The sequence below is a fragment of the Elgaria multicarinata genome, chromosome 9 (genome assembly GCF_023053635.1).
Source record: "Elgaria multicarinata webbii isolate HBS135686 ecotype San Diego chromosome 9, rElgMul1.1.pri, whole genome shotgun sequence".
NCBI lineage: Eukaryota > Metazoa > Chordata > Lepidosauria > Squamata > Anguidae > Elgaria > Elgaria multicarinata.
Window position 1 is genome coordinate 99856352 of NC_086179.1, and position 24978 is coordinate 99881329.

Below are 24978 nucleotides of genomic sequence, written 5' to 3' on the forward strand. Positions count from 1 at the left end.
TTTAGAACTGCCAAATTCTTGTCAATGCTCCACAAAGTCAAAAAGCTGTATGGAAAACTGTTCAACTCTTAATGGTTTGTTGGTGGAATTTTAAATTGTATAGTGTTTTATCCTGTGCTTTATTCTGTGTTTGTGTATAATGGCAATTTGCTAAGACACAATAAAGAACTTCTTCTATCACCCCCATTCCTTGCTGAAATAATTCTACATTTGAAAACCTAAACCATTGAAGGAAGCCTCGATGCACAAACAGTGTACTTACATATATCTAATTTTAAAAAATAATTGTCCTTAATTTATCTTGATTCTCCTCTGAAGAGTATATAAGGGATGGAAGAAAAAGCTGGCAAAACTGAGCTCCCTCACAAGAGCTCCAAAGAGATACCCTTGCTACTCAGGGATGGGGAAATATTTTCAGTCCAAGTGCCGCACTGATTCTGTGGAAACCTGCTGGAGGTTGTGTGCCGGTAACGGGTGGGAATAAAGGCCAAAGTGGATAGAAATTGCTTTCCCCACCCCACCCCAGTTCATGCCTGTTCCCTCGAGTATTCACACCCTCAACACACTTTTCCCTCTCTCCCATTTTCCCAGCTTCACAATAATCACAAACAGAAAACACAGAATCATGCACTTCTTTTATTTCTCCCATCTATTTTCCCTTTCTTCACTTTCAACTTTCTCTCTCTCTCTCTGCTATCCTTGTTTACTTCTGTCTTTCATTCCCATTTTTCTTCCCAACAGCTCTTCTGACAGGGAATGCTTCAAAGAGCTAACAAAGACTCCTACTGAAGACAAAAGAAAGGGTTAAGGATAGTCCTCTTAATCCTTGGCAGTGCTCAGTGCTCCTTAGCAGGTGTGGAAGGAGCTGTCAGGAGTAGAAAAACAAAAAGGAGGGAAAGCCAAAAACGGCGTCTGGGAGAAGCACACTGGGTATGTCGTGACCTGGGAAAGGGCCATGGCTTGGGCAGAGTATCAAGGGGAAAATTCTGAGATCTCAGGGGGAAGATTAAGCCTACAGGCCAGAGGACTCCCATGCCTGATCAAATCTATGTGCAAACCCAGACAGAAGAACTTGAGTAGAGGATAGAGGGCAGGCAGTATTTCTGCTGCCATAGGAGACCATTCCATCACCTCAGCATAAATGAGGGCTCAGCTATACCCTGTCTTCAGAGATTAAATAGTGCTACCTTAAGTTCCTGGCCTCACAGGTCCCCACCAGCATGCTGTAAGGGCAGTTAGCCATGCACTCCACTCTGACTGCCCCAAGTATCTGAGGTGACATGCACCTTCTCTAGCTATGCTTTTGGCATAGCTGTTAAAGGCAGCTGAAGCAACACTTTCTCATCAGCTGCTCAATAGAGGGACAGCACCTCCGTGAGTACAAAAGGAGGATGAGGAGATGGCAGAGAAGCTGAATGGGTCCTTTTCAGCTGTCTTCACTGCAGAAGATGTAGGGAAGATATCTGTGCCCAAATTGATGATTTCCAGAAGGAAGTCTGAGGAACAAAGGCAAATAGTGATGAAAAGAGATGAAGTTCTTGAACTTATTGACGAATTGAAAGTTAACATGTCACTGGACCGAGATGATATCTATTCCAGTGGTTTTAAAAGAACTCAGCTATGAAATTACTGACCTTCTAACAAAAATATGCAACATGCCCCTAAGATCAGCCTCTGTACAAGACAACTTGAGAATGGCCAGTTTAACACAAATTTTTAGAAAAGGATCCAGGAGCAATCTGGAGAATTACAAACCAGATAGCTTAATGACTGTTCTGGGTAAATTGGTGGAAGGCATCATTAAAGATAAAATTAGTAACATATAGAAGGACAAGCCCTTCTGAAAAAGAATCAATGTGGCTTTATCAAAAGTAAGTTCGGCTTCACTAATCTTTAACAGTTCTTTGAGAGTGTTAATAAACATGTGGACAGTCCATAAACATCTGGTAGACATTACTGACTTGGACTTTCAAAAGGCTTTTGACAAAGTCCCTCACCAAAGACTTCTGAGAAAACTTAGCAGTCATGAAATAAGAGGGATTGTGAAGCCCTCCAAAAGAACAGCTGGGTTTAGTTTGGAAAAAAGGAGGCTAAGGGGAGACATGATGGAGACATATGCATGGTGTGGAGAATGTAGATAGGAAGATATTTTTCTCCCTCTTTCAAAATACTAGAACCGGGAATCATCCTATGAAGCTCATTAGTGAGAGATTCAGGACAGATAAAAAGAAGTATTTCTTCACACAGTGCATAAACTATGGAATTCACTACTTCGGAAGAAATCTAAAATGGATTATGCATGGTGTGGAGAATGTAGATAGGAAGATATTTTTCTCCCTCTTTCAAAATACTAGAACCGGGAATCATCCTATGAAGCTCATTAGTGAGAGATTCAGGACAGATAAAAAGAAGTATTTCTTCACACAGTGCATAAACTATGGAATTCACTACTTCGGAAGAAATCTAAAATGGATTATGCATGGTGTGGAGAATGTAGATAGGAAGATATTTTTCTCCCTCTTTCAAAATACTAGAACCGGGAATCATCCTATGAAGCTCATTAGTGAGAGATTCAGGACAGATAAAAAGAAGTATTTCTTCACACAGTGCATAAACTATGGAATTCACTACTTCGGAAGAAATCTAAAATGGATTCTGTAAGGCACTGTGTGTAAAAAATATCTAAAATGGAGTCTGTGTTGAACTCTGTATGTGGAACCTTGCAGGGAGTTTTGTGTCAAATTGTGTGTATTGGAAAGAAAAACAGGCACGCAAGCAACGTCTTACCAAGGAGTGCAAAACACAGGCTGCCAGTCAGCAAACTGAGTTCACTGTGTATTTGGCATGTTCACACAGAAAGAGACATGTGCACTAAAGTTGTTTTTTCAGCTAAAAGATGCTTGGCTAATTCCCTAATATGGTAATAAGTCCTGGTTTTACCTGCTCCTGCCATCAATAAAAGCTAAAGCTTTTGTAAAGGCCAGCACCTCATTTCCCCAGGGAATGGTGGTCCATAGCTACGTATTAATGTTGAAATGAAACAGCCCCTCTGTTTGAATTGGAGAGTCGTGACTTCATTCCTCGACACTACTACTAGATGTTAGTAATGGCCACCAATTTGGATGGCTTTAAAAGGGGATTAGACAAATTCATGGAGAATAAGGCTATATGTTACCTCAAATATGAGAGGTAACATATAGCCTTATATACAAGTTTATATACAAGTTTATATACAAGTTGCTGGAGAACTCATGTCCTACTTGTTGGTTCCTACAGGAAGTTGGTTAATGACTATGTGAACAAAATGCTGGATATTTATTAATTAAATGTGTACTATATAGCCACTTGGTCCAATCCAGTGTGGCCGGTCACCAGGAGGAAGAATTTTGTTGCAATAACAACTGTGCCTCCTCTACCTCTAACTGTAGAATCACCACCACAAACTGTTTCATACGGATTGTAAATAATGAGTGACAGTACACTCTATTAACAGCAGGAATACTGGTCTTTCAATCCACTGTGTGTGGAAAATAAGAAGTCAAAGAATGAACACTCCTCTACACACTTAAGAGATACGCACATCTCGAAGAACAGAATGAGACAGAACAGTGAAGTAATTGTGGTAATTAGGATTACTCACTCACATACACACAGACTGCTGGAGAGAGAACACAGAACGTGATTCAAAAGAAAACCTAACCTAACAATGAGGGCAAAAACTGTGGTAGGGACACTGTTGCTTGTACAACTAGATTCTAGCTACGTGAACTTTATAACTTCTGGTGCCCTCTAGATCTTTTGAACTCTAATCCCATCAGTACCAGCCACTATGGCCAATGGTCAAGAGATGGCAGGAGTCCAAAACATTTGGAAAGCATCATGCTGCCCTAAACCTATCCTAGAAGAGGGATCAGCGTATGAATGAATGGACAGACAGATTGGAATGGGAAATTTAATTTAATTTAATTTATTATATTTTTACCCCACTACTCGGCCAAAAAAGGCTCTCGGAGAAGTTAACAATAAATCAGTAAAAAAGGCAATCCCTGCCCTCAGTCTTACAATCTAAAAAAGACATGGCACACAAGGAAAAGGAGTTGGGGAGGGAAGAGGGGAGAATGAGAGAGAGAGAGAGAAAGAATTAAGTAGACCAGCAACAGGGCTGAAAATAAAAGATTTAGGAAATGAACTAGGAAGTTTTAATAAGGATTGGTTGGGAAAAGAAGGAATGGTTCAAAGGATATGAAGCCAAGAACCACAGAATCTCTCCAAAACAGCCCCAATTTGACCCAGAATTCAGCAGAATCCAAGGCACCTCCTTAGTAAAGAAACATCAAAAATCACTGATTGTACACTCTAATTACTACCTTACCACTTTTTTTTTTTGCACAACACTGGATACCCACACTGCCATCTCTGTTTAATTCACACTCCTGTTGCTAGTACATGGCGTTGTGTTATCATCTATGATTTCATTGTCCTAACCTACAGGATTTAGTTTAAGCCCTCCTGACCAGGTCTGCAAGATTCCTGCCAAATACTTTCTTTCCAGTACTCATGAAATGTCAGCCATCTCCTGCCAGAACTCCTTCATCATGGAAGCAAACCATGGGGTCCAAGAATCCAAATGTTTCCCATGACACCATCTCTGCTTTCAACTTTTCTCTTCCAAGATTCTTCTCTCTTCCTAGGCTATGACCTCCAACAAGAAATAGTGACGAAAACATCTCCTGTTTCTCAAGGTCATTTGACTTTCAACTCTGAGTTTCATAGTCACTTGTAACAGGATCAAAGCCACGTCTGACGGTATTGTTTGATCCCACATGGATCAACAAAGATGAGTTGGATGATTCTTGCCAAACCTTCCATCACATCCAGCACAAGGGAAACAACACACCTCCCACAACAGATTCCTGGTTACCTTGATTCTGCATTTGACACTGCTCTATGTGCCTACCTCCTGTTTCTGTTTTTTGTCTTCTTTTTTAGTAATAATTGCTCCTTGCTGATGTCTTTACAGAATCACTTCCTCTGTTATGTCAGAAATTCTTCATCTTCCTAATAACCCAGAGCATGGTCCACCATGTTTTTATTATGAACTGATCACACTTTTTGTTCTATGTTTGAAGTGCACCAAAAAAAAAAAAGCCACCCAGCTCCAGCTACGCCTTGACCATGCATTTTCTCATGCTGAAATGCCTTTCTAAAAGTTTGTTCTAATATATTTGATTTGATATTCCTTCGATTCTGAAAACTCCTTCGACTATGTATAGAATTTTGTGTTAATATATACCTAAAGAAAATGAAAGTTGAAGAAAGGGGCTTGCAATTCTGTCCCTGATACATAAAATTACAAAATAGTAACATCTAAAACCAAAAGCAGTAACATAACTTATCAGACTTACTTTATTTCTAAGGTATTTTGAAGGACTTTTCATGTTTGCATTCAGATGAGAAATGTGAATAATTTTTTCTACTCCAGCTTCCCTTGAGAGATGAGCAATGTCCCTGGGAATATTAACAAAGACATCTTCATACTTGAAGTTTCTGAAAGAAGAGAAGACATCTAATTACTACCCATGTTTATTTTCTAGTAGTTAATTTATTACATCACAGTCAAGATAGTGCAGAGTAGTAGCTAAGAAATCTCTACAGAATGAGACCCACTGCAGCCATAAGCTTAATAAATGGCCTTGACTAAGCCAGTTTACTCACAGCATCTAATGTCCATCTGTAATATGTGCACAGCCCTTCATTTTTGTTTGTTCTCCATTGCTTTACTATCCTCATAGAATCATAGAATAGCAGACTTGGAAGGGGCCTACAAGGCCATCGAGTCCAACCCCCTGTTCAATGCAGGAATCCACCCTAAAGCATATCTTGACAGATATGCTGCCTCTTGAATGCCTCTATTTATTTATTTATTTATTTTTATTTATTAATTACATTTCTAAACCACCAAATAGCCGGAGCTCTCTGGGCGGTTCACAAAAATTAAAAACATTCAAAGTATAAAACAACTAATGTGGAGAGCCCACAACCTCCCTAGGTAACTGTTGTACTGCTCTAACAGTCAGGAAGTTTTTCCTGATGTCTAGCTGGAATCTGGCTTCCTGTAACTTGAGCCCGTTATTCCATGTCCTGCACTCTGGGATGATCGAGAAGAGATTCTGGCCCTCCTCTGTGTGACAACCTTTTAAGTATTTGAAGAGTGCTACCATGTCTCCCCTCAATCTTCTCTTCTCCAGGCTAAACATGCCCAGTTCTTTCAGTCTCTCTTCATAGGGCTTTGTTTCCAGACCCCTGATCATCCTGGTTGCCCTCCTCAGAACACGCTCCAGCTTGTCTGCGTCCTTCTTAAATTGTGGAGCCCAGAACTGGACGCAATACTCTAGATGAGGCCTAAACAGGGCCGAATAGAGAAGAACCAGTACCTCATGTGATTTGGAAGTTATACTTCTATTAATGCAGCCCAAATAGCATTTGCCTTTCTTGCAGCCATATTGCACTGTTGGCTCATATTAAGCTTGTGATCTACAACAATTCCAAGATCCTTCTCATTTGTAGTATTGCTGAGCCAAGTATCCCCCATCTTGTAACTGTGCATTTGGTTTCTATTAAATTTCATTCTGTTGTTTTCAGCCCAGCACTCCAGACTATCAAGATCACTTTGAAGTTTGTTTCTGTCTTCCAGGGTCTTCTGTCTTCCAACCCAATTTTGTGTCATCTGCAAATTTGATAAGCATTCCCTGCACCTGCTCATCCAAATCATTAATAAAAATGTTGAAGAGCACTGGACCCAGGATAGAGCCCTGTGGTACCCCACTCGTTACCTATCGCCAGTTTGAGATGGTTCCATTAATAAGCACTCTTTGAGTCCAATTCTGTAGCCAACTGTGAATCTACCTAATAGTTGTTCCATCTAGCCCACTTTTAGCTAGTTTGTTAATCAGAATGTCATGTGGTACTTAGTCAAAAGCTTTGCTGAAGCCAAGGTATATGACGTCCACAGCATTCTCACAGTCCACAAGGGAGGTTACCCGATCAAAAAATGAGATCAAATTAGTCTGACAGGATTTGTTCCTGACAAATCCATGTTGGCTTCTAGTAATCACTGCATTGTTTTCAAGGTGCTTACAGATTGACTTCTTTATAATCTGCTCTAGAATTCTCCCAGGAATGGATGTCAGACTGACGTCTGTAGTTCCCAGGTTCCTCCTTTTTGCCCTTTTTGAAGATAGGGACAACGTTGGCCCTCCTCCAGTCGTCTGGCACCTCACCCGTCTTCCATGATTTTGCAAAGATAATAGAGAAAGGTTCTGAGAGTTCTTCCGCTAGCTCCTTCATTAATCTAGGATGCAGTTCATCGGGCCCTGAAGATTTGAACTCATTCAAGGAAATTAGGTGTTCTTTGACCATTTGTTTATCAATCTCAAACTGCAATCCTGCCCCCTCAACTTCTGCTTCACTTTTTCCAGGGGGGTGATAGACCTGCTTTTGGGAGAAGACTGAGCCAAAGTAGGAATTGAGCACTTTAGCCTTTTCTTTGTCATCTGTTATCAATTTGCCATCCTCATTAAGCAGTTGAACCACCATTTCTTTCCTCTGTCTTTTATTACTCATGTATCTGAAGAAAGCCTTTTTATTGCTTTTAGCATCTCTCGCTAATCTCAGCTCATTCTCAGCTTTAGCCTTCCTGACGCCATTTTGGCAGGAAGGCTAAAGCTGAGAATGAGCTGAGATTAGCAAGGGATGCTAAAAGCAATAAAAAGGCTTTCTTCAGATATGTGAGCATGATGAAGCCCAGTCGTCTCCTAACTCTGGATCTGAAAAGTATGGTGGGGATCATCCAAAGCTACACAGTTGGGAGGAAAGCTGGGAGTTGTTTGGCTGTACAGGGACAAACTAACAAGCCCCCCAGCCATCCCTTCCAGGTTCAAATTTGATTTAATTCAAGCCAAGCACCACCGCTTGATACGCCTGAGGCAAGGGATAAAGCCCACCTTCCTCCAAACTATGTGGAGAAAGGGGTTTAAAATGGAGAATGGATTTTAATATATATAATAATGCGCTGTGAGTTATATCTGCTTAGGTGAATGATTGTCAGAGTGGGTGTTATATGTATAAACTTAAGATGATAAATGCCAAATAGACACGTGGGATTTTTGTGGTAGTTTTAAAACAAACAATCAAAATTTATTTTTAAAAGTTCATAAGCTTTGTTTCAAATAACAACATTTAAAAACCTTTTTGAAACCTTCCATACAATCCTGTCACTCTCACATTTGCGCTTTCCTTTTTCTCACACAATCACTCTTGAACTTTATTATCAGTATTGATTAATATACTTCCACTACGTGCACACCACCCTCTAAAGACACCACTCACTACACTGACTCTCAAATTTCCCAAAACTTAAGTACCATAAATACAGAGAGCACTACAGACTCTAAGAGTCCCTAACAAGTCTCCCTGGAAAGAACTCACAATCCCCTCAGTCATTCCCTTATATATCACTCCTCCCCCCTCCCAAGACATTCTAACTCCGCCCACTCAGGCCAACATTCTACAAACCACAGACTTACAAACTGCAGGCATACCTTTGGGAATTGACTTGTGGGGTGTAACGCCACAAGGGTGGGGAGATTGTGTGGAGGAATAGCACAAGTTAAGTAGGCTGGGTTCCAGCAACCACAATTTTTGACTTGGCTACAAAAGCAAAGCGATATACTGACATGCCTTCCAAGTCTGGTGTAATTATTATCAAGTTAATGTTCATGAGATGTTTTGAACACCTGAAACCCACTACATCAACCTGATGACCTCCAAGCATTTGAGATTACATCCCATCAACTCCAGCCAGCCTGGCCAATTGTCATTTATTATGGGAGTTGTAGTCCAAAGCATCTGGAAAGCACCACGTTGCCCAGCCCTTCAATAATACATAAATGCTACATATTATTACACCAATTTCCTGAACCCAATGGTAATAAGCAAAGTATGTGTTAAAGACACAGCTGCAGAGACATTAGGATGCCGATACCTCTCAAGATGCCTACCAATCTCACACCTGAACCCTGAACTCTATCATGATGAAGAGATACCAGGGAAGTAGCAGCAGAGATGTGAAATTTCTGATATTTTTATGTCATGAAAAAAACTCCCCTTTTAAAACCATTTGGGGGGGGGGGTAACTGAAATATAAGCGATACTTAAAAGATCTAAAGTTATTTTACAGAACCAAAATGCCTTAAGTATAACTCTGAACACAAAATTTTACTGCTTGGCATTCCATGAAGTGTAAAAGTATTAATGTCTTAGTTTTATTCAAGCAAAAATTACAAATATACCCAGTCCAAGAGGTAGAACAGTAACCTGATGTGTTAAAAGGTATTTAAGCATACATTAGTTTTGCTAGTTGAGACAATAGGGAGAAATAAGTTAAAAGTTAAAAATAAAAGACACTATAAATAGGAAAGCCTGAAACACCTTTTAATCAGAGTTGACAGTGGGATATCACAATCCCATTTTCAAACTGCTTCCAGCTCTCTGGGGGAAAAAACACGACCAGTGCTCCTCCAACAGATCACAATATTAAAAACTATTTTAAAAACGTTGATAATGAGTTAATTTTTATGTTACTATTGAACTCTCCAGTTGTATAGCACCATGATCACACACAACTATCATAAGAATGGGGAAAAAATTGCCACATGAAATCCATATATCATTAAATAATATATCCTGAAAAGCACTACCATCTAAAGTCTTTTTCTCTAATCAGAATCCATTATGAATTATCAATAATGTGATTCTGAAATTTCATTTTTATCTCCACGGACTTCAGACAACTGATGATTTGCAGTTTGAAACAAGCTACGCTATACTTTGACATCTTATTTTTTATTGATTTGGTTTGCATACTTCCAAATATGTATCAGTTTCTTTCATGTGTTTTAGACGATAAAGAAATCTGGACTAGGTGAGAGGATCTGAAAGTTGTACATGATTATCTACAGGAATTGTAGTTGCCCAATACTGTAGCCTGTCTTATCAGAAAGCTTTATACAAGCATAAAGGGAAGCTAAAACAGTATTTTAAACCTTCCCTTAAAAAGCATTTCACTCAATTTGAAATACCGAAGTGTTTATTATTTATTTATTTTATTTATACCACCCCCCCCCCGCCAATTGCCATCAAAAAATGGCAGTCAAGGTGTTGTTTTCAGTTGATTTGAAGTGTTCTTTTCAGTTTTTCCAAGGATGTTATTCCACCACTGGAAGAAGAACTGAAAAAGTCTAGGAAACAAAATGCAACCACTCACTTCCCCTCCCACCCCCAGGCCTTACTGAGGCAGTCACAAAAGGAGCTGTAGGTTTAATAAACTAAAATTTTCTCTGAAAAATTATCCATCAAAATACTTAGACCCAAATTTAATCCCAGCAATAAAAAACCTTTACAAAGGGTTTTAATCTGACTTTTCTAGATGAAAACATTAAGGTGTCTTAATATTAAGGCGTATATATTTTGAGTAGTTTTATGGTACTTTATTTTGATGATTATTTATCTGCAATTGCAAATCTTAATGTTGTTCTATTGCTGGTGTGGGCAACCTTTTTCGTACAGCAGGCAGATTTCACTAGTTGAAAAAATGTCTGTAAGCATTAGCCTCTGCCATGCTCACCTCATCCAACTGAAATTTCCTCCCCCAGTCCTTGTATTTTATCGTTTATTGTTGTTCCCCGCCTCGATCAAAATGGAGAGGCGGGCAAGAAATAATTTATTATTATTATTATTATTACTACTACTACTACTACCCTGGCCACTACGCTCACTTCCCTGAAATCCCCCCACCCCGGCAATGCCATCACACTTGCCATTTTCTCCTGTCCACCATGCTTGCCTCCTCCTCCACTCACCAGAAAGATCTCCCCACCACCACCCCATGCTCACTACAGCAGCCCTAACAATGAAGCAGCAGAGTGGGGAAAGCAAATCTTGTGTGGGATAAAGTGAGCGCAGCAGTGAAGCAGGTGGAGGACATTTCAGGCAGGAAAAGGGGAAGGGAGAACAGGCGCATTTAGGGGTCCTGGCAGTTGCTGCATTATTACTGTTGTTTTGCTATTGTTTTTTTGACTACTGTTTTACTACTTCAATAATTTGAAATCTTAATATATTACTTGTGATCTACTTTGTGAGTGCACTCAGAAAGGCAGGCAAAAATAAATTATACAGATACACAGAGAGAGAGAGAGAGAGAGACAGACAGACAGACAGACTATATTGCTAGCTTTCAATCTATTCAAGAGACACAAAGAAGACATTACCTTGTTTCCCATTCTTTCCCAACAAGATTGATGACTACATTGCTGTGTTCAAGAGCTCTTCGGGTAGAATCTTTGTTGCGTGAATCCCATTCCTGGTAACCATAGCAGAAATCACAAGAGAAATGAAATAATGTGCCCAAACCTTTCAGAAATATTGTATTTATGGTCCAATCTTTTGCTACTCTGCAAGTCACTAGTAATACCCTTCCTATCATAAATCAGACTGGATTATTAACTGGTCAAAGTCAGAAAGCTTACCATAAAAAGGAGTTGTCCCAGGTCACCCATCGGTCGAAGATACATGATGTCATACTGATCACAGCGATATGGGATGATGACTTGGGAACCAATGCGCCCTAACATGTTCATAAAGGGTTTTAAAGAAGAAAACCAATGCATGACATATAGACAGACCAGTGTATTTCAGCACTCACAAAAGCTACTATCACATACTAAAATACTAAAACATGGTCATATAAATCTGATGTAACCAACAGAATCACTTGAATCCTTCATATGCCATCTTCAAAGTAATGTTTCGAAAGGCACCAATCCAGACACTGCATGCCCAGTAAGCTTTATTTTATTTATTTGGTCTTCACAACCTCTGTACCACATGGCAAGCTACTTTGGAACCTAAAGAGATTTTCAAAGGCAATTTGTAATGTGATCAGAGACAGGGAATGTAAGGAAGGAGAAAGGGCTGCTTTTATTTTTGAAGTCTGAAGTCTTGCTGGGTGTGTGCACCTAAGAGATATAAAGAACTTTCTAGATAATGAAATCAGAATAGTAAATTATGTTTGTTCATTTTTGCAAAATATTCCTTTAAAGGTGTAATACTATGGAAGTTTAGACAGAAAAGAAAGTCCGACAACTCCCAACATTCACCAGCTAGCAAGGCTGTCTGGGGAATTCTGGGAGATGAAGAACTTTCTTCTTTCTAAACATGCATAGGATTGTGCCCTAAGACTAGGACATAGATTTGAGATGAAAGTGTTTGCGTGGAAGTGATCAAAGGGTTGACAACTAATCACCCTAGCTACATACGGCCCATCAAGAATGTAGCCTTTCTCCTATCCCTATCTATCAATCCTCTCTTTACCAACGGAGACTCCTTCATTCTCCATAATACTTGAAATGAGTAAGAAAAACAAAGGTATGTTGTGGCTGTTCATACACATACATACACACAGTTACTATTGGGACATTCAATGAACTGCATGGCAAACAATTAAACTATAGTGACTACAAGCCAAGACCCTCATATTGTCAATATTTACATGCAGTACACAATGATGGTGGAATAGGACTAGAAAGGGAAAGAAAAATTCTACATGTGCAACTTGGTATTGATCAAAAGACATTAGTCATATGAACTTGTGACTTATACCAACTGTATGTATTCCTTTTAAGGGAACTAGGTGAAGGGTCTAGGGTTAAGAATAGGTGAGGTTGTGGTTGGAAACATCCTTGTGTACACAGGAACAGAGAAGTAAAGTAGACAAGTTGACCACATGACAAGCAGAAGTAATGTCCATCTTTGACCACAGAAGGGATGGGACATTCTGGGAAGAGGATGATCTAAATTAAAGACGTGAACCAATAGATTTAGCCATTTCAGAATAAATCAATATGTATTAGGAGGGGGGTCTTTGTCTTTGAGAAGAGTATTTCAGTCTGGATACACAAGACAAAGATGTCTTCCCTTTCCCTCAGGCAATGTTTGGTTTTGCCTGGGGGAGATGGGAGTCCCTCTGTGGAGAAGAGCTCCTTCACAGGGTCTGCGTTTGTCTATGTTTGACTTGTTCTCCAGAAATCTGCTAGACTTGTGAGTATGTTATTTTAATTTGCTTTGCTGAATAGAGGTTTGTGTGTCTGTCTGACTTTAACTTTCTTAAACAGTTTTAATAAAAGTGTTAAAGTTATAACAGTTTCATTTTGTTTGTGAGTCTGAATGAAGTCAATCATTCTGGATGTCTATCTTCCTTACACCTACTATAGTGAGGAATTTAAGGAGTACTGCTGTAAGGTATTGCAGGAACTTGTGCTTCCACACAGCCTGTGTTTAGTACCTCTTAAAATTAAAAAGATCCCCAGAAAATTCCTCCTACACTAGAAAGTTGGGAATAATTATTACTAGTTCCTGCACTTCTAGCTCTCAACCTGGGGTGCACATTTTCAGCCCCAATGATGGCACATGATTCTGTTTACAACATGCACTTTAGCTCTTGGGTAAGAGGAATACCACTTGTCTCTCAGAAGGGAAGTGGCCAGTCTCGCTGAAAGGGGAATAAAGCCTGGGAGTCACTATCCCTCTTAACGTTGTCCCTACCTCAAACGCTAGCCCTCAGTGCTGCCCACTGGCTCTTGCCACACTCCAGTCCAGAACCTCAAGAGGGAAGTGGAGGCAGCCGCTTTCCCATGAATGGACAGAGAAAGAGTGGCCCTTCCTTTCCATTCTGTTCTTACCTGAAATATCACTGGTCTTTGAAATGCTCCAGCCCTGTGCCTCATGAGCGGGAGGGAAAAGGAAGCTGTTTTCTCCCAGGAGAATATGGAGACAGAGCTGCTATTGCGCTCTATATAATGCTGCAATGGGAGTACTCTCTAAGGAGAAAATACCAACTTCTTAAGAGGTGGTGGGCTCTTCCACACTAGAGGCCTTCGAGAGGAAGCTGGACAGCCATCTCTCAGGTATGCTTTAGGGTGGATTCCTGCATTGAGTGAGGGGTTGGTCTCGATGGCCTTATATTTATTTATTTAATGCTCTCTGGGCAGTTCACAAAAATTAAAACCACGAAGAGCATAAAAAACAACCAACAATCTAAAAACACAAACACAAAATACAATACAAAAAGCACAACCAGGATAAACTCCACTATTCTGTAATTCTAAGAAAATCATTTCTTAACCATATTAACACAAGGGGCTTCTTCTTCCTATGCTCCACTAAGAAGAAGGTGCCCCTCCTTCAAATATTAACCTGCAACTCATCAACAGTACTATTTCCAGGTATAGCTGTGATGTGCAGGGCGTATCACTGTGGCTCAATGACCACCCTGCCTGGCTCTAGACCAGAAGGAGTGAAGGTGACAAAAAATCTGCAGCCCAAATAGCCAGCCTCTTTTCCTTCACTACTGGCTGCCTTCTAGCTCTTCAAGAAGGGGAAGAAGCCAAGCTCAGGGAGATATATTTATTTATTTATTTACAATACTTATATACCGCTCCCCATTGAAAATTTCGGAGCAGTGTACAAGTAAAATAAAATAAAACCAGAATAAAACACTTTAAAAAAGATTTTAAAAGAAGCAAAATGTACAGTAAACCGTGAACTGTGTGGCTGGTCATTAAGGAAAGGCTTCCTGGAATAATGACGTTTTCAGGTGGCACCAAAAGGAACACAAAGTTGGCGCCTGGAGTACAAGGCTGTCTCTGCTCAGTGGTGCACTTTTCCTCAGGCTTTAGTGTTAGGACGCAACCAAGAATGGTCAGAGTCCCTGCCTGAAAAGATGCTTCTCTCTTGCAAATGAATAAGCTGCTGAAGTACAATTCAGTGTTGCAACAACTGAATTGTTGCAACAACTGAATTGTTCAATCATGCCAGAATCATAGAATCCTGGCCCTCCTCTGTATGACAACCTTTCAAGTATTTGAAGAGTGCTATCATGTCTCCCCTCAATCTTCTCTTCTCCAAGCTAAGCATGCCCAGTTCTTTCAGTCTCTCTTCATGGGGCTTTGTTTCCAGACCCCTGATCATCCTGGTTGCCCTCCTCTGAACACGCTCCAGCTTGGCTGCATCGTTCTTGAATTGTGGAGCCCAGAACTGGACGCAATACTCTAGATGAGGCCTAACCAGGGCCGAATAGAGAGGAACCAGTACCTCCCGTGATTTGGAAGCTATACTTCTATTAATGCAGCCCAGAAGCCTGTTGCCTGCTAGCCAGACAGGGTTAGTCTAGGTCTAGAACATAAAGGGAAGCCTTCATGCCATTTTTGCTGAAGGCTCTGTCTGTTATCTAGGAGGAAGAGCTTCAAAAGTATAGACCGGCCCTCTCCAAAACTACTAGAGATATTTCCGTTGTGCGAGAAGTTTAGCTTAAGGATGTTTAAAGCAAAATTACTTACAAATAACTTTTCATCAGACCCATTTAAATTGCCAAAGGGACAAGACAAGTTTGTCATCTTTCAGCTCTTTTATTTTTTATGCATCGAGAACCTTTGGCCATTGCAATAAAAGAAGGAATATATAAAAAGAAGAAATGAAAATTATATGTTTTCTTTATAAATTAAGGTGATATTGCAATTATATATGAAAAATTAGTGGTTTAAAACATAAACAAGAGGAATAAACTCACAAAATATATAAGAAAAACAAGTAAGAAAATCATTAAGATATCAAGTGAGTAAAATGCCAGTTTGACATTTAGGAGTTATTGTGACCAGAAAAGGAAATTACATAATTTCTCCTATGAAAGATTATATAATAATTTATTATCTCAGATTTAAAAATGAGGGAAATTGAGTATCACTTTCAGGAAGGTTTTCATCAATAAAATTAGTTTTATTACCTCATTTTTGTTTATTTAGGGTATTACAAATAGGATATTCTCTCAATTCTTATAGGGAAAAAAGGATTAGAATTAAATTATTTTACAGGATGTGAACACAAGAAAAGTTTTTAAAGTTTTCCAAATCTCAATGGAACAGATATCAAGAATTAACACAGACAAACACTCATTTTCTTCTGTTTTATTTTACCAAGATTTTAATCCTATGTACTGGGGTCCATTACAAACTGGGAGCAGTTTTATACTTAATTATTTGCAAATAATCAATATTAGTCTTATACAGAAGTGCAGAATTTAACAAGTTCCCAACACTGTTGTTGGTATGAATAAATATAAGATAATTTTACAGATTTTTTTTGTGAACTGCCCAGAGAGCTTCGGCTATTGGGGGTTATAGAAACGCAATAAATAAATAATAATAATAAATAATAATAAACAAAGAAGCTTCATAAGAAAAAAATGTACTCCTTTTGAAATATATTTATAGAAAACTGAGAAATGTCTTTGATCTCAAATATAAGAATTCTACCATGAAGAGGAAGTAATTGAAGAAGAACAAGTAAACTGGAAATTAAAATGGAATAACAATGTAGTTACTTCAATTTTTAAAATGCAGATATATTTGGAGAGGTGGTAATAACGTTTCTTTATGTTCAAAAATCAGTTAGAATTGACATAAACTTATATGCAGAAGGTATGAAATTCTTAATGAAACACGTGACTCATTTATTCAATTACACAAGAAATGTAAAAAAAGAGGCGGGGAGGACCTATTTCCCTACGTGGCTATCATAAAAATTAGCAAAGACATTCTGAATTAAATATTCATAAGAACCATGCTGGATCTATCTAGCCCAGCATTCTGTTCATACATTGGCCAACCAGCTGTTGACTAGGAATCCACAAGCAGGACATGAGTGCAACAGCACTGTCCCACCCACGTATCCTAGCAACTGGTGTACATATGGATATGGAGATATATATATATATATATATATATATATATATATATATAAATAAAATTTATGGTATTTTTATCCCACCCCTCAGCCAAAGAAGCTCCTGGAGCAGCTTACAGGCTTGCATTCTAAAAAAGACATGACACACAAGGAAAAGGGGATGGGGAGGGAAGAGGAGGAAAAGAAAAAGAAATTAAGGCGACTGTTCAGCAGAGATGGTGGGAAGGCCCTGCTCCCCACTCTCATCTCCCAAAGGAGGGGCAGATCAAGAGTTTCTTCTTCTTCCCCACAGGGTCATGATGTCAGCTGGCCCTGCAGGGGAGATCCAACTGGAGCAGGCCCTGATGTTCTCTCTGCCTGCTCCTGTCTCCCTCGCTTCTTCTTCCCCACAGGGTCATGTCACTTGATCACCTTCTCCTCCAGGAATGTATCTAACCCCATCTTAAAGCCATCTAAACTGGTGGCCATCACTGAATCTCGTGGTAGCCAATTCAACAGTTTAGCTATGTATTTTACAAAGAAGTACTTTCTTTTATCTGGCTTGAATCTCCCATTTTAGCTTCATGGGATGACCCCAGGTTCTAGTATTTTGAAAGAGGGAGAAAAATGTGTCCTTATCCAGATTTTCCACACCATGCAACATTTTGTACACCTCTACCATGTCTACCCATAGACTCTTTTTTCCCAAGCTAAACAATCCCAGCTGTTGTAACCTTATTTCATAGGGAAGTTGCTCTAGCCCCTTGATAATTTTAGTTGCCCTTTTCTGCACTTTTTCCAGCTCTACAATACCTTTTTTAAAGTATGTAACACTTTCACTGAAAATAGAGCAACTGGTAAACTTTCTTTAGATCATTTGATTATTTAGGACACAGTCCTATTAAATCCACCCTTGATACTCCTAAGCCTCTGAATTTGGAAGCTCACGACTATTCAAATCAGAGTAGGAGGTGGACTGTGCCTCCCGCTGTTCTATTTAGCTTGACAGCAATTTTTGCCCATCTAGCTGAGGCATTGGGGAGGCAAAGGGAGAGAATCTGGGGCAAGCTGGAGATAACTCATATCCTTGATTCCCCCATGCCCTCCCCGCCCACCAGCATGCCCCCTTCCCCTCCTCTCTGAGGGTTTGCAAGCTTGTAGAGGCAGCAAGCACAATTCTCTCCATGGCTATTGCACGGGGACGCTGTCACCGACCTTGGATCCAGGAATCCAGAAGATCCTATGGTCCCCCATATGTTCTCTTGTTCATTTATTTGCTCTCTTATTAATTTATTTATTACAAAGATTAAGCTGTTGGCATACTAAGAGTAGATATCACACAAAACTGTTGCTGCTCTGTTGTTGATGCATCCTTGGAAACCTTTAATAACACCTAAACTCTCTTAATGGGAAAATAAGCTACATGATACAAATTTATAATTTTGTTCAAAATTGTATTACATTTATTGGTTATTGGAAAAACAAACGAACAATATGTTATACTTTTGATAGGTTATACTGTATATTATGTACATTAATTTTAAGTATTTGTTTTGTACTAACAAAACCTAAATAAACTTTAATAAAAATAAAATTTATTCAAGGAGTACATTACCAAGGCGATTAACAACATATCGACCCAGGAATCCTGTTGCCCCAAAGACAGTGGCCGTGATGCCACTGACAGAGGATCGCCCACTCCTTCCATGAGGAATCACAGAATAATGAACCTTGTGGTCTTGCTGAAGAACAGGTAATGCTGATGGAGAAGCACCATAGCCTAAAAAACAATAAAATGGAGTACATACATGAATAGACTGCTATCTGACACTTAACCAAGCAGTTCAGGCAAAGCTTACCAGAAGAGAGAAAAGAGAAAGTAGGGAAACCCATATTAAATCAACTGCATTAAGTAGCTTAGGCTGAGAAATAGAGTGATGGGGGGAGGGAGAGAGAGAGAGGGAGCACAATTTCCCCAAGGCCACTCAGTGAGCTTTATGGCTCTGAGACCCAAGGTTCTCAGAAGTACCTAAAAATCTTCAGAGAAACACACACACACACACACACACACCTGAAGGGTTCCCACCTCCCAAACCTAGCCTAAGGAGGGCTGATTATGCTCAGAGTACAAAGAGCGCTCACTGACAAATGACAAGGAAAAAATCCTATAGGCTAGGGGTGGAAAAATAGAATGGCTGGAAAAGGATGATAAAGAAAAATACACAGAACCGGTCGGTCAGGCACCTGACATACAAGCCTTACCAAACACAATTCCTCTGTAGCTAGGCCTGTTGGGATTATATCCAGTTTGTTTTGTTTATTTAACTCTTGTGCCACAATAAAAAATATTTTGCACCTTCAGAGTGTTAAGTATGTTGTGTAAATTAAATGGTAAACATGCCAATTAACTCCATCTTAATTCCAGGTTGTAACGAAACAACATGTAGACAAAGTAGGGTGAATACCTATGGAAGGCGCTATACTTTACTGCCTTTACAACATGAAATCCATCACTTATATCTTAGTTGACCTGCAACTGCCTCTTGACTCCCAACCACCTCAGCTCCTCCATTTTGCCCACCTGCCTCCGCCACCATTTCCCATGCCCACCCTCCACCAGCCACCACCACTTGCACCATTGTTTTGGTTGCCCATTGCCATCTCCCCCACAATGTTTCCCTCCTCCTTGCCTGACTCCTTCATTATCTCCCGCTTCCCCAAAACATTTTCCTTGCTAAACAGGCTAAAAAGCCCATCCAGCGAAATCTGTAGAGCAGGAGTACAGGAAGGTGAACATCACCTCGACTGCAACCTATAGGAATGCAATCCTATAGGTTGCGATCTTGGGGCTCATAAACCCCTTACCTCAGAGGCTTACAAGCATCCTATGCAGGGTGGGAGGAGCGGCAGAGGCAAGTTTCGCCTCCCTGTCCTCCTGCCCTGCATTTTTGCAAGACAGGCTTTTTCCCCTTTGTAGCAAAAGTGTTTTGGAAGTGGAGGGAAGGAAGCTGGAGAAGCCCCAGAATGGCTCATATCCTGGCATCTACAGTACCCTCCTCTTCTTGTCCACCAAAATGCCCCTTTTCTGACTCTCCTAGGTCACATTTTTGACCTTGGATCGACAGGTGGCATAGTTCATTCCATGCCGGCTGCAACAGGGGGCGGAACTCTGATTCCCAGCCCCAAGGTCAGAGCACTGTCTTCAACCTCGGAGCAGGGAATCCAAAATATTCTATGGCCCCTCAAATGCTGTCTAGGGGTCATAGGATTGCTCCCTTAATTATTTTCTTTCATGCTTTCCACATAAGATCATGAGGATGTTCTCAATTGGATTTGGACCAGTGACATGGCTTGTCCTCAGCAAAATCTACCCTGTCAGTATACGAGGAAGAGCCTTGGCCTTCTGCAGCAATTTCAACTGGGATGCTAATCTGCTGATCAGCCTCACGTTCTTCGACCTTATCAATGCCATAGGCATTCCTTTTAGGGCTGTGCTCCGCTCCAATTCGGACTGGCTAATCAGGAACGGAGCGACCCGATCTGCCTCCACCAAGGTCGGATCTGAATCAGGTCGGCGGAGCTGAGGATCGAGGCGAAGCGGATCGCTCCGCTGCGGATCGCTTCTCCGTGATCCGGAGCTCCACATGACATTTTGAACGTTTTTTCCATTGGATTTATTGGGCGAAAAAACACCTATAACTTCTTTATTTTAAAAGATAGAGCCCTGAATTTTACTGAGGTTAGAGACTGCTCATTGGGGGTCATTTGTGTCAATTTTCATAAATATACGTTCAGCGGTTGGGTTGCAATTTTTATTTAATGGGTAAAAGCGGGAGGGGGAAAGCTTTTTTCGGTGTTGATAAGACAGCTTCATCTCCCAATCGTGCTGAAGTGATCACCCCATGTGACGCATCCTCCAATCCCAATGTGTGTGGGGGGGAATAAGCAAAAGGCATACAGAGAAACTTTTCTTTCTTTGTCTCTGGGTAGTACTTCAATCACTGAGGAGTGGATTGGCGTAGCAGTAGCCCGAACAAACTCACACAAGCTTATGTTGCTCCTGTAAAGGAACCCACTAACCAATGTTTTAAATAATATACAAAGTTAAATAAAAGATAGGCGACACAGCACTGCAAGGTAACCACAGTAGCCTTGGTTGAAATCTGGATAACCTTGTGTTGTACAGCAGTGGTGCAAAAGTGGATGATGTCCTGGGCATGTCCAATGTTGGAAAGTGGACGTGCCCAGTGCACACTGCCCTTGAGGACAGATCAGAACCCTCAAAAGGGAAAACAGTGGACTGTGCCACTGTAGCAGTGTACCTCCCTGTGAGGCGGGACAAGAGGATAGGGTAACAGTCCAGTCAATGAGTTGCATGAGTTGATGCGTGAGGTGGCTTCTCAAAGCCAGGTACCTAGACACATGCACCCAAAGGAGGTAGACTACAGTGGAACAGTCCACTGTTTCCGTGGCAGTGGGCACGTCCACTTTCCAACATTGGACATGCCATACAGGAGATCCACTTTTCCAACACTGCTGTACACAGCACAAGATTATCCAGTGTTCCACGAAGGCTACTGTGGTTAGGTCACTGGTCACGTCCACTTTCTAATACTGGAAATGAAATCAGGCAGGCTTTTTGTTCTAATTCTTGTTGTTGTTGTGATTATTACTATTATTATTAAATAATGGCTGTTTACAGTGTAGTCAATCAACTCTGAAGCAACGAACACAAAGCTTTACTGTAGTCCTGCTAGCCTATTATTGATGGGACGCAAAGGCTGTGCTGTTGCTGTTCCCGCCTCGCTGGGCCGTTTTGTGTTTCTGGCTTTGAATGGCCTGGAAACAATCCTTGGCTCACTGACTTGTGCCCGCAGAGCTGTCTGCTGCCTGCCCACCTCCCTAAGTTCCAGCGTTGTGGGTTAGCCACATCTGGTGGGATTTACCCACGGATGTATTGTTTACTTGTGCATTGTGTTGCACCTGCCTGCCTCTCTGTGCCTGCTTTGTGGGGTAGTGGGAACTGCTGTGACTTACTTCCCCAGAGATCTATGGCTTACATTGTGACGCGTAGCAACTCGCTGCTTTCCTCTCTGCCCTCCTGGTGCCTGGGAGATGTAGATGGGCTGGGTTGGTCAACCCCACAAGCCTATGGCATGCTTGCTCCAAGTGCTTCAGGGGCATAGCCGCCGCCGCCTGCTGCCTCTCCTCTTCTGTGCCCACGTCAGAGGGCCGGTTTGTGCGTGTCTTGCTTGGACTCAGGGCATTAGTCCTTCGTCGTCATGAAAAGGCAGCTGCATTTTGTATGTGCTGCTGCCATAATGACTGAATCCTCTGTGACAATGTAGGCTCATCATCGTCATTATTAGTATTATTATTGTTGTTATTACAATTAATGGCTGGGCATACCCTGGAGCGTGTGAACTCTGACGGACCCTGAAAGGATTGTCTATTCAACGGCATCTCTGTTTGATGTGTGTGCACCTTCAAAAACAAACACGTTATAGCACTTTGAAACGAGTGGGTGGCATGAAAAAAAAGTTTTTAGAAAGTATTGAGACACAAGCATGGCAACGCAAGGTCTGAGTTGTTTCTCACATGACCAGCTATGTGCTGTATGCTCACCAAGTTTAATATTTATATCTTGAAGTTCCCTGTGTTCATTTTTGAAGTGGTTAACCTGAGAGGAAGATTCTGATTTCGGGTTAACTTTAAAAATTTCCCTGAAATCAGGGCATGATCTGATTTCCTTCAAAGTGGCCCTGCCTAAGGTCCTATGTGGATGCTATCATGGTGCCTGGTTACATGTGTGTAGCTTACGAAATAACGGAGATTACTGCATTTCTGTAAATGGGGGGGAATCTTTTAAAAATCCCCCCAAAATCAGGGGATGATCCCATTTCCTTCAAAGTGGCCATGACTAAGGATCTATTTATAAGCTATCATGGTGCCCATTTTCATGTTTCTAACTTGAAAACTAAAAAAGTTATAGGTGTTTTATTTATTTATTTTATTTATTTATTTATTACATTTTTATACCGCCCAATAGCCGAAGCTCTCTGGGCAGTTCACAAAAATTAAAACCATCATAAAACAACCAACAAGTTAAAAACACAAATACAAAATACAATATAAAAAGCACAACCAGGATTTTTTACATTTTTTTTTACATTTTTAATTAAGTTTTAATTAAAATTTAATTAAAATTTAATTTAAGTTTTACATTTTCCATGGAAGTCTATGGGGGGGGAAAAGGGAGCTCTGGATCTGGAGCTCTGCAGCGGAGCAGAGGCAGATCGACCCGAAGCAGAGCGGACCCAATCCGGAAGTTGCGGATCGGGATCCAGAGCGTAATCGCGGGGGGTCTGTACACAGCCCTAATTCCTTCATAGAATCATAGAATAGTAGAGTTGGAAGGCCATCGAGTCCAACCCCCTTCTCTTTTATTTAATTATTTATTACATTTTTATACCGCCCAATAGCCGAAGCTCTTTGGGTGGTTCACAAAAATTAAAACCATTAAGAACATAATAAAACATCCAACAATCTAAAAACCCAAATACAAAATACAATATAAAAAGCACAACCAGGATAAAACCACACAGCAGAAATTGATATAGGATTAAAATACAGATTAAAATTCTCTATGGACTGGTGGGAATGATGGTAGTTCTGTTTATTTATCCTTTTGCACCAGATTTATGGAACAGGATTTATGGCAAGATTATGGAACAGGAGAGAAATCCATGTGCATGCTAGTACCAAAGAGTGGACCATTCTAGTGCCTTTTGAGAGAGAAGTCATGGAGATTGCCACTTAAGAAGAAGAGGGGACATTAGTCATGCATCAAGTGCTTAGATAACTTTCCCAAAGAAAGAATCCTGGACCATTCCATGAAAGCACAGAGGTCCTGTGGTGACAGCAGTTTTCGCCCTTTAAATATGTATAAGGGAGTTGGACTTGATGGCCTTATAGGACCCTTCCAACTCTAGTATTCTATGTTTATATGAAAGAAGATGTTTAGACAGTCCCTCCATTAGATCCTGCTCATTAGCTTCTCAGGCTACTTAGCCCACCACAGCTAGATACAGAAGGCCAGACTTAGGATGCCATCCTATGCATGTCTACTCGGGAGTAATCCCCGTTGCGCTCCATGTGGCTTACTCCCATGCAACAGGCGTAGGATTGTAGCTTAAATGGACTTTTAGTCTGACCCAGCGAGGCAATTTATGTCCTTCAGTTTTTAGACTCAAAGGAGTGAAGGCACTACTGAACAAATAAAATAAAATAAAATAACGTTTCCAGTCCCAGTGCCTATTTTATGCTTCCTATTCTGCGAGTGACGATCTAAAGATCGTCTTGTTTAGGGCGGCTAAATGCCAAAGAAGGCAGAATAACTGTGCAGAAGAAGAAAATTCAGCAGATGCAGCTTCTTCCGCCCATGGTAAGTTGTCCTGCCAAAATTCCCTCCTCTAGAGTAATGTTTGTTAACCGCCCAGAGAGCTTCGGCTAGTGGGCGGTATAAAAACGCAATAATAAAACAAAATAATTACGAAAGACACAGCGTCCTCTTTTGAAGCAAGGCTTGGTAAGGAAAGACACGCGCGCACACCCCGTACTCCCAAGCCATTCTCTTGACCGGTTATACTGCTGCCCTCATCATGACCTTCCTTGACGAACCGGGGGGGGGTAGCGGGGGGCGGGGGGGGCGCAACCCTCCCTACACAGTGGCCCAAACCTGCTGAGAATAACCACGGCAAGACGTCTCTGTCAGCCTCTTCCCTGAGTACTTCGGAGGGAAAGATGTGGGGGCGGTGAAGGGGGGGTCTGCTGCTGCACCTTACCTGTCCTTGGCGAAAGAAGGGCTCTACAGGGGACTCGGCAACCGCGAACCGAAGCCGCCATTTTAGCGTCACCCCAGCGCTACGAGTACCTCGTACGGCCAAAAAGCCTCACAAAAAGCAGACGTCGTACGAGGCGGGGGGGGGGAGGAGAAACGGCGCCGTCGAGGCGATCTCCGGAGCCCCGCCCACAGAAGGCGCACGCAGAGGAGAAGGCGCAGGCGCAGGAGCCGCTCTAATCAATCGAGCGGGCGGGCGGGCGCGCGCGAGAGAAGCCGCACCGGTGGGAGTGGGGGGCAATGCT

General features: G+C 41.1%; 1 protein-coding gene across 1 annotated transcript in view; it reads right to left on the bottom strand.

Annotated features, from left to right (window-relative positions):
* NDUFA9 (NADH:ubiquinone oxidoreductase subunit A9) overlaps nt 1–24777 on the bottom strand; it is a 46580-nt gene extending 21803 nt beyond the window's left edge. Inside the window, exons 1-5 of the mRNA XM_063134399.1 lie at nt 24678–24777; nt 18449–18613; nt 11586–11683; nt 11328–11419; nt 5406–5547 (exon numbers count right to left, since the gene is read on the bottom strand). Of these exons, the coding sequence (XP_062990469.1) occupies nt 5406–5547; nt 11328–11419; nt 11586–11683; nt 18449–18613; nt 24678–24738 (558 nt within the window). The 5' untranslated portion in view covers nt 24739–24777. The remainder of the gene's footprint in view (nt 1–5405; nt 5548–11327; nt 11420–11585; nt 11684–18448; nt 18614–24677) is intronic.
* Nucleotides 24778–24978: the final 201 nt, after the last annotated feature.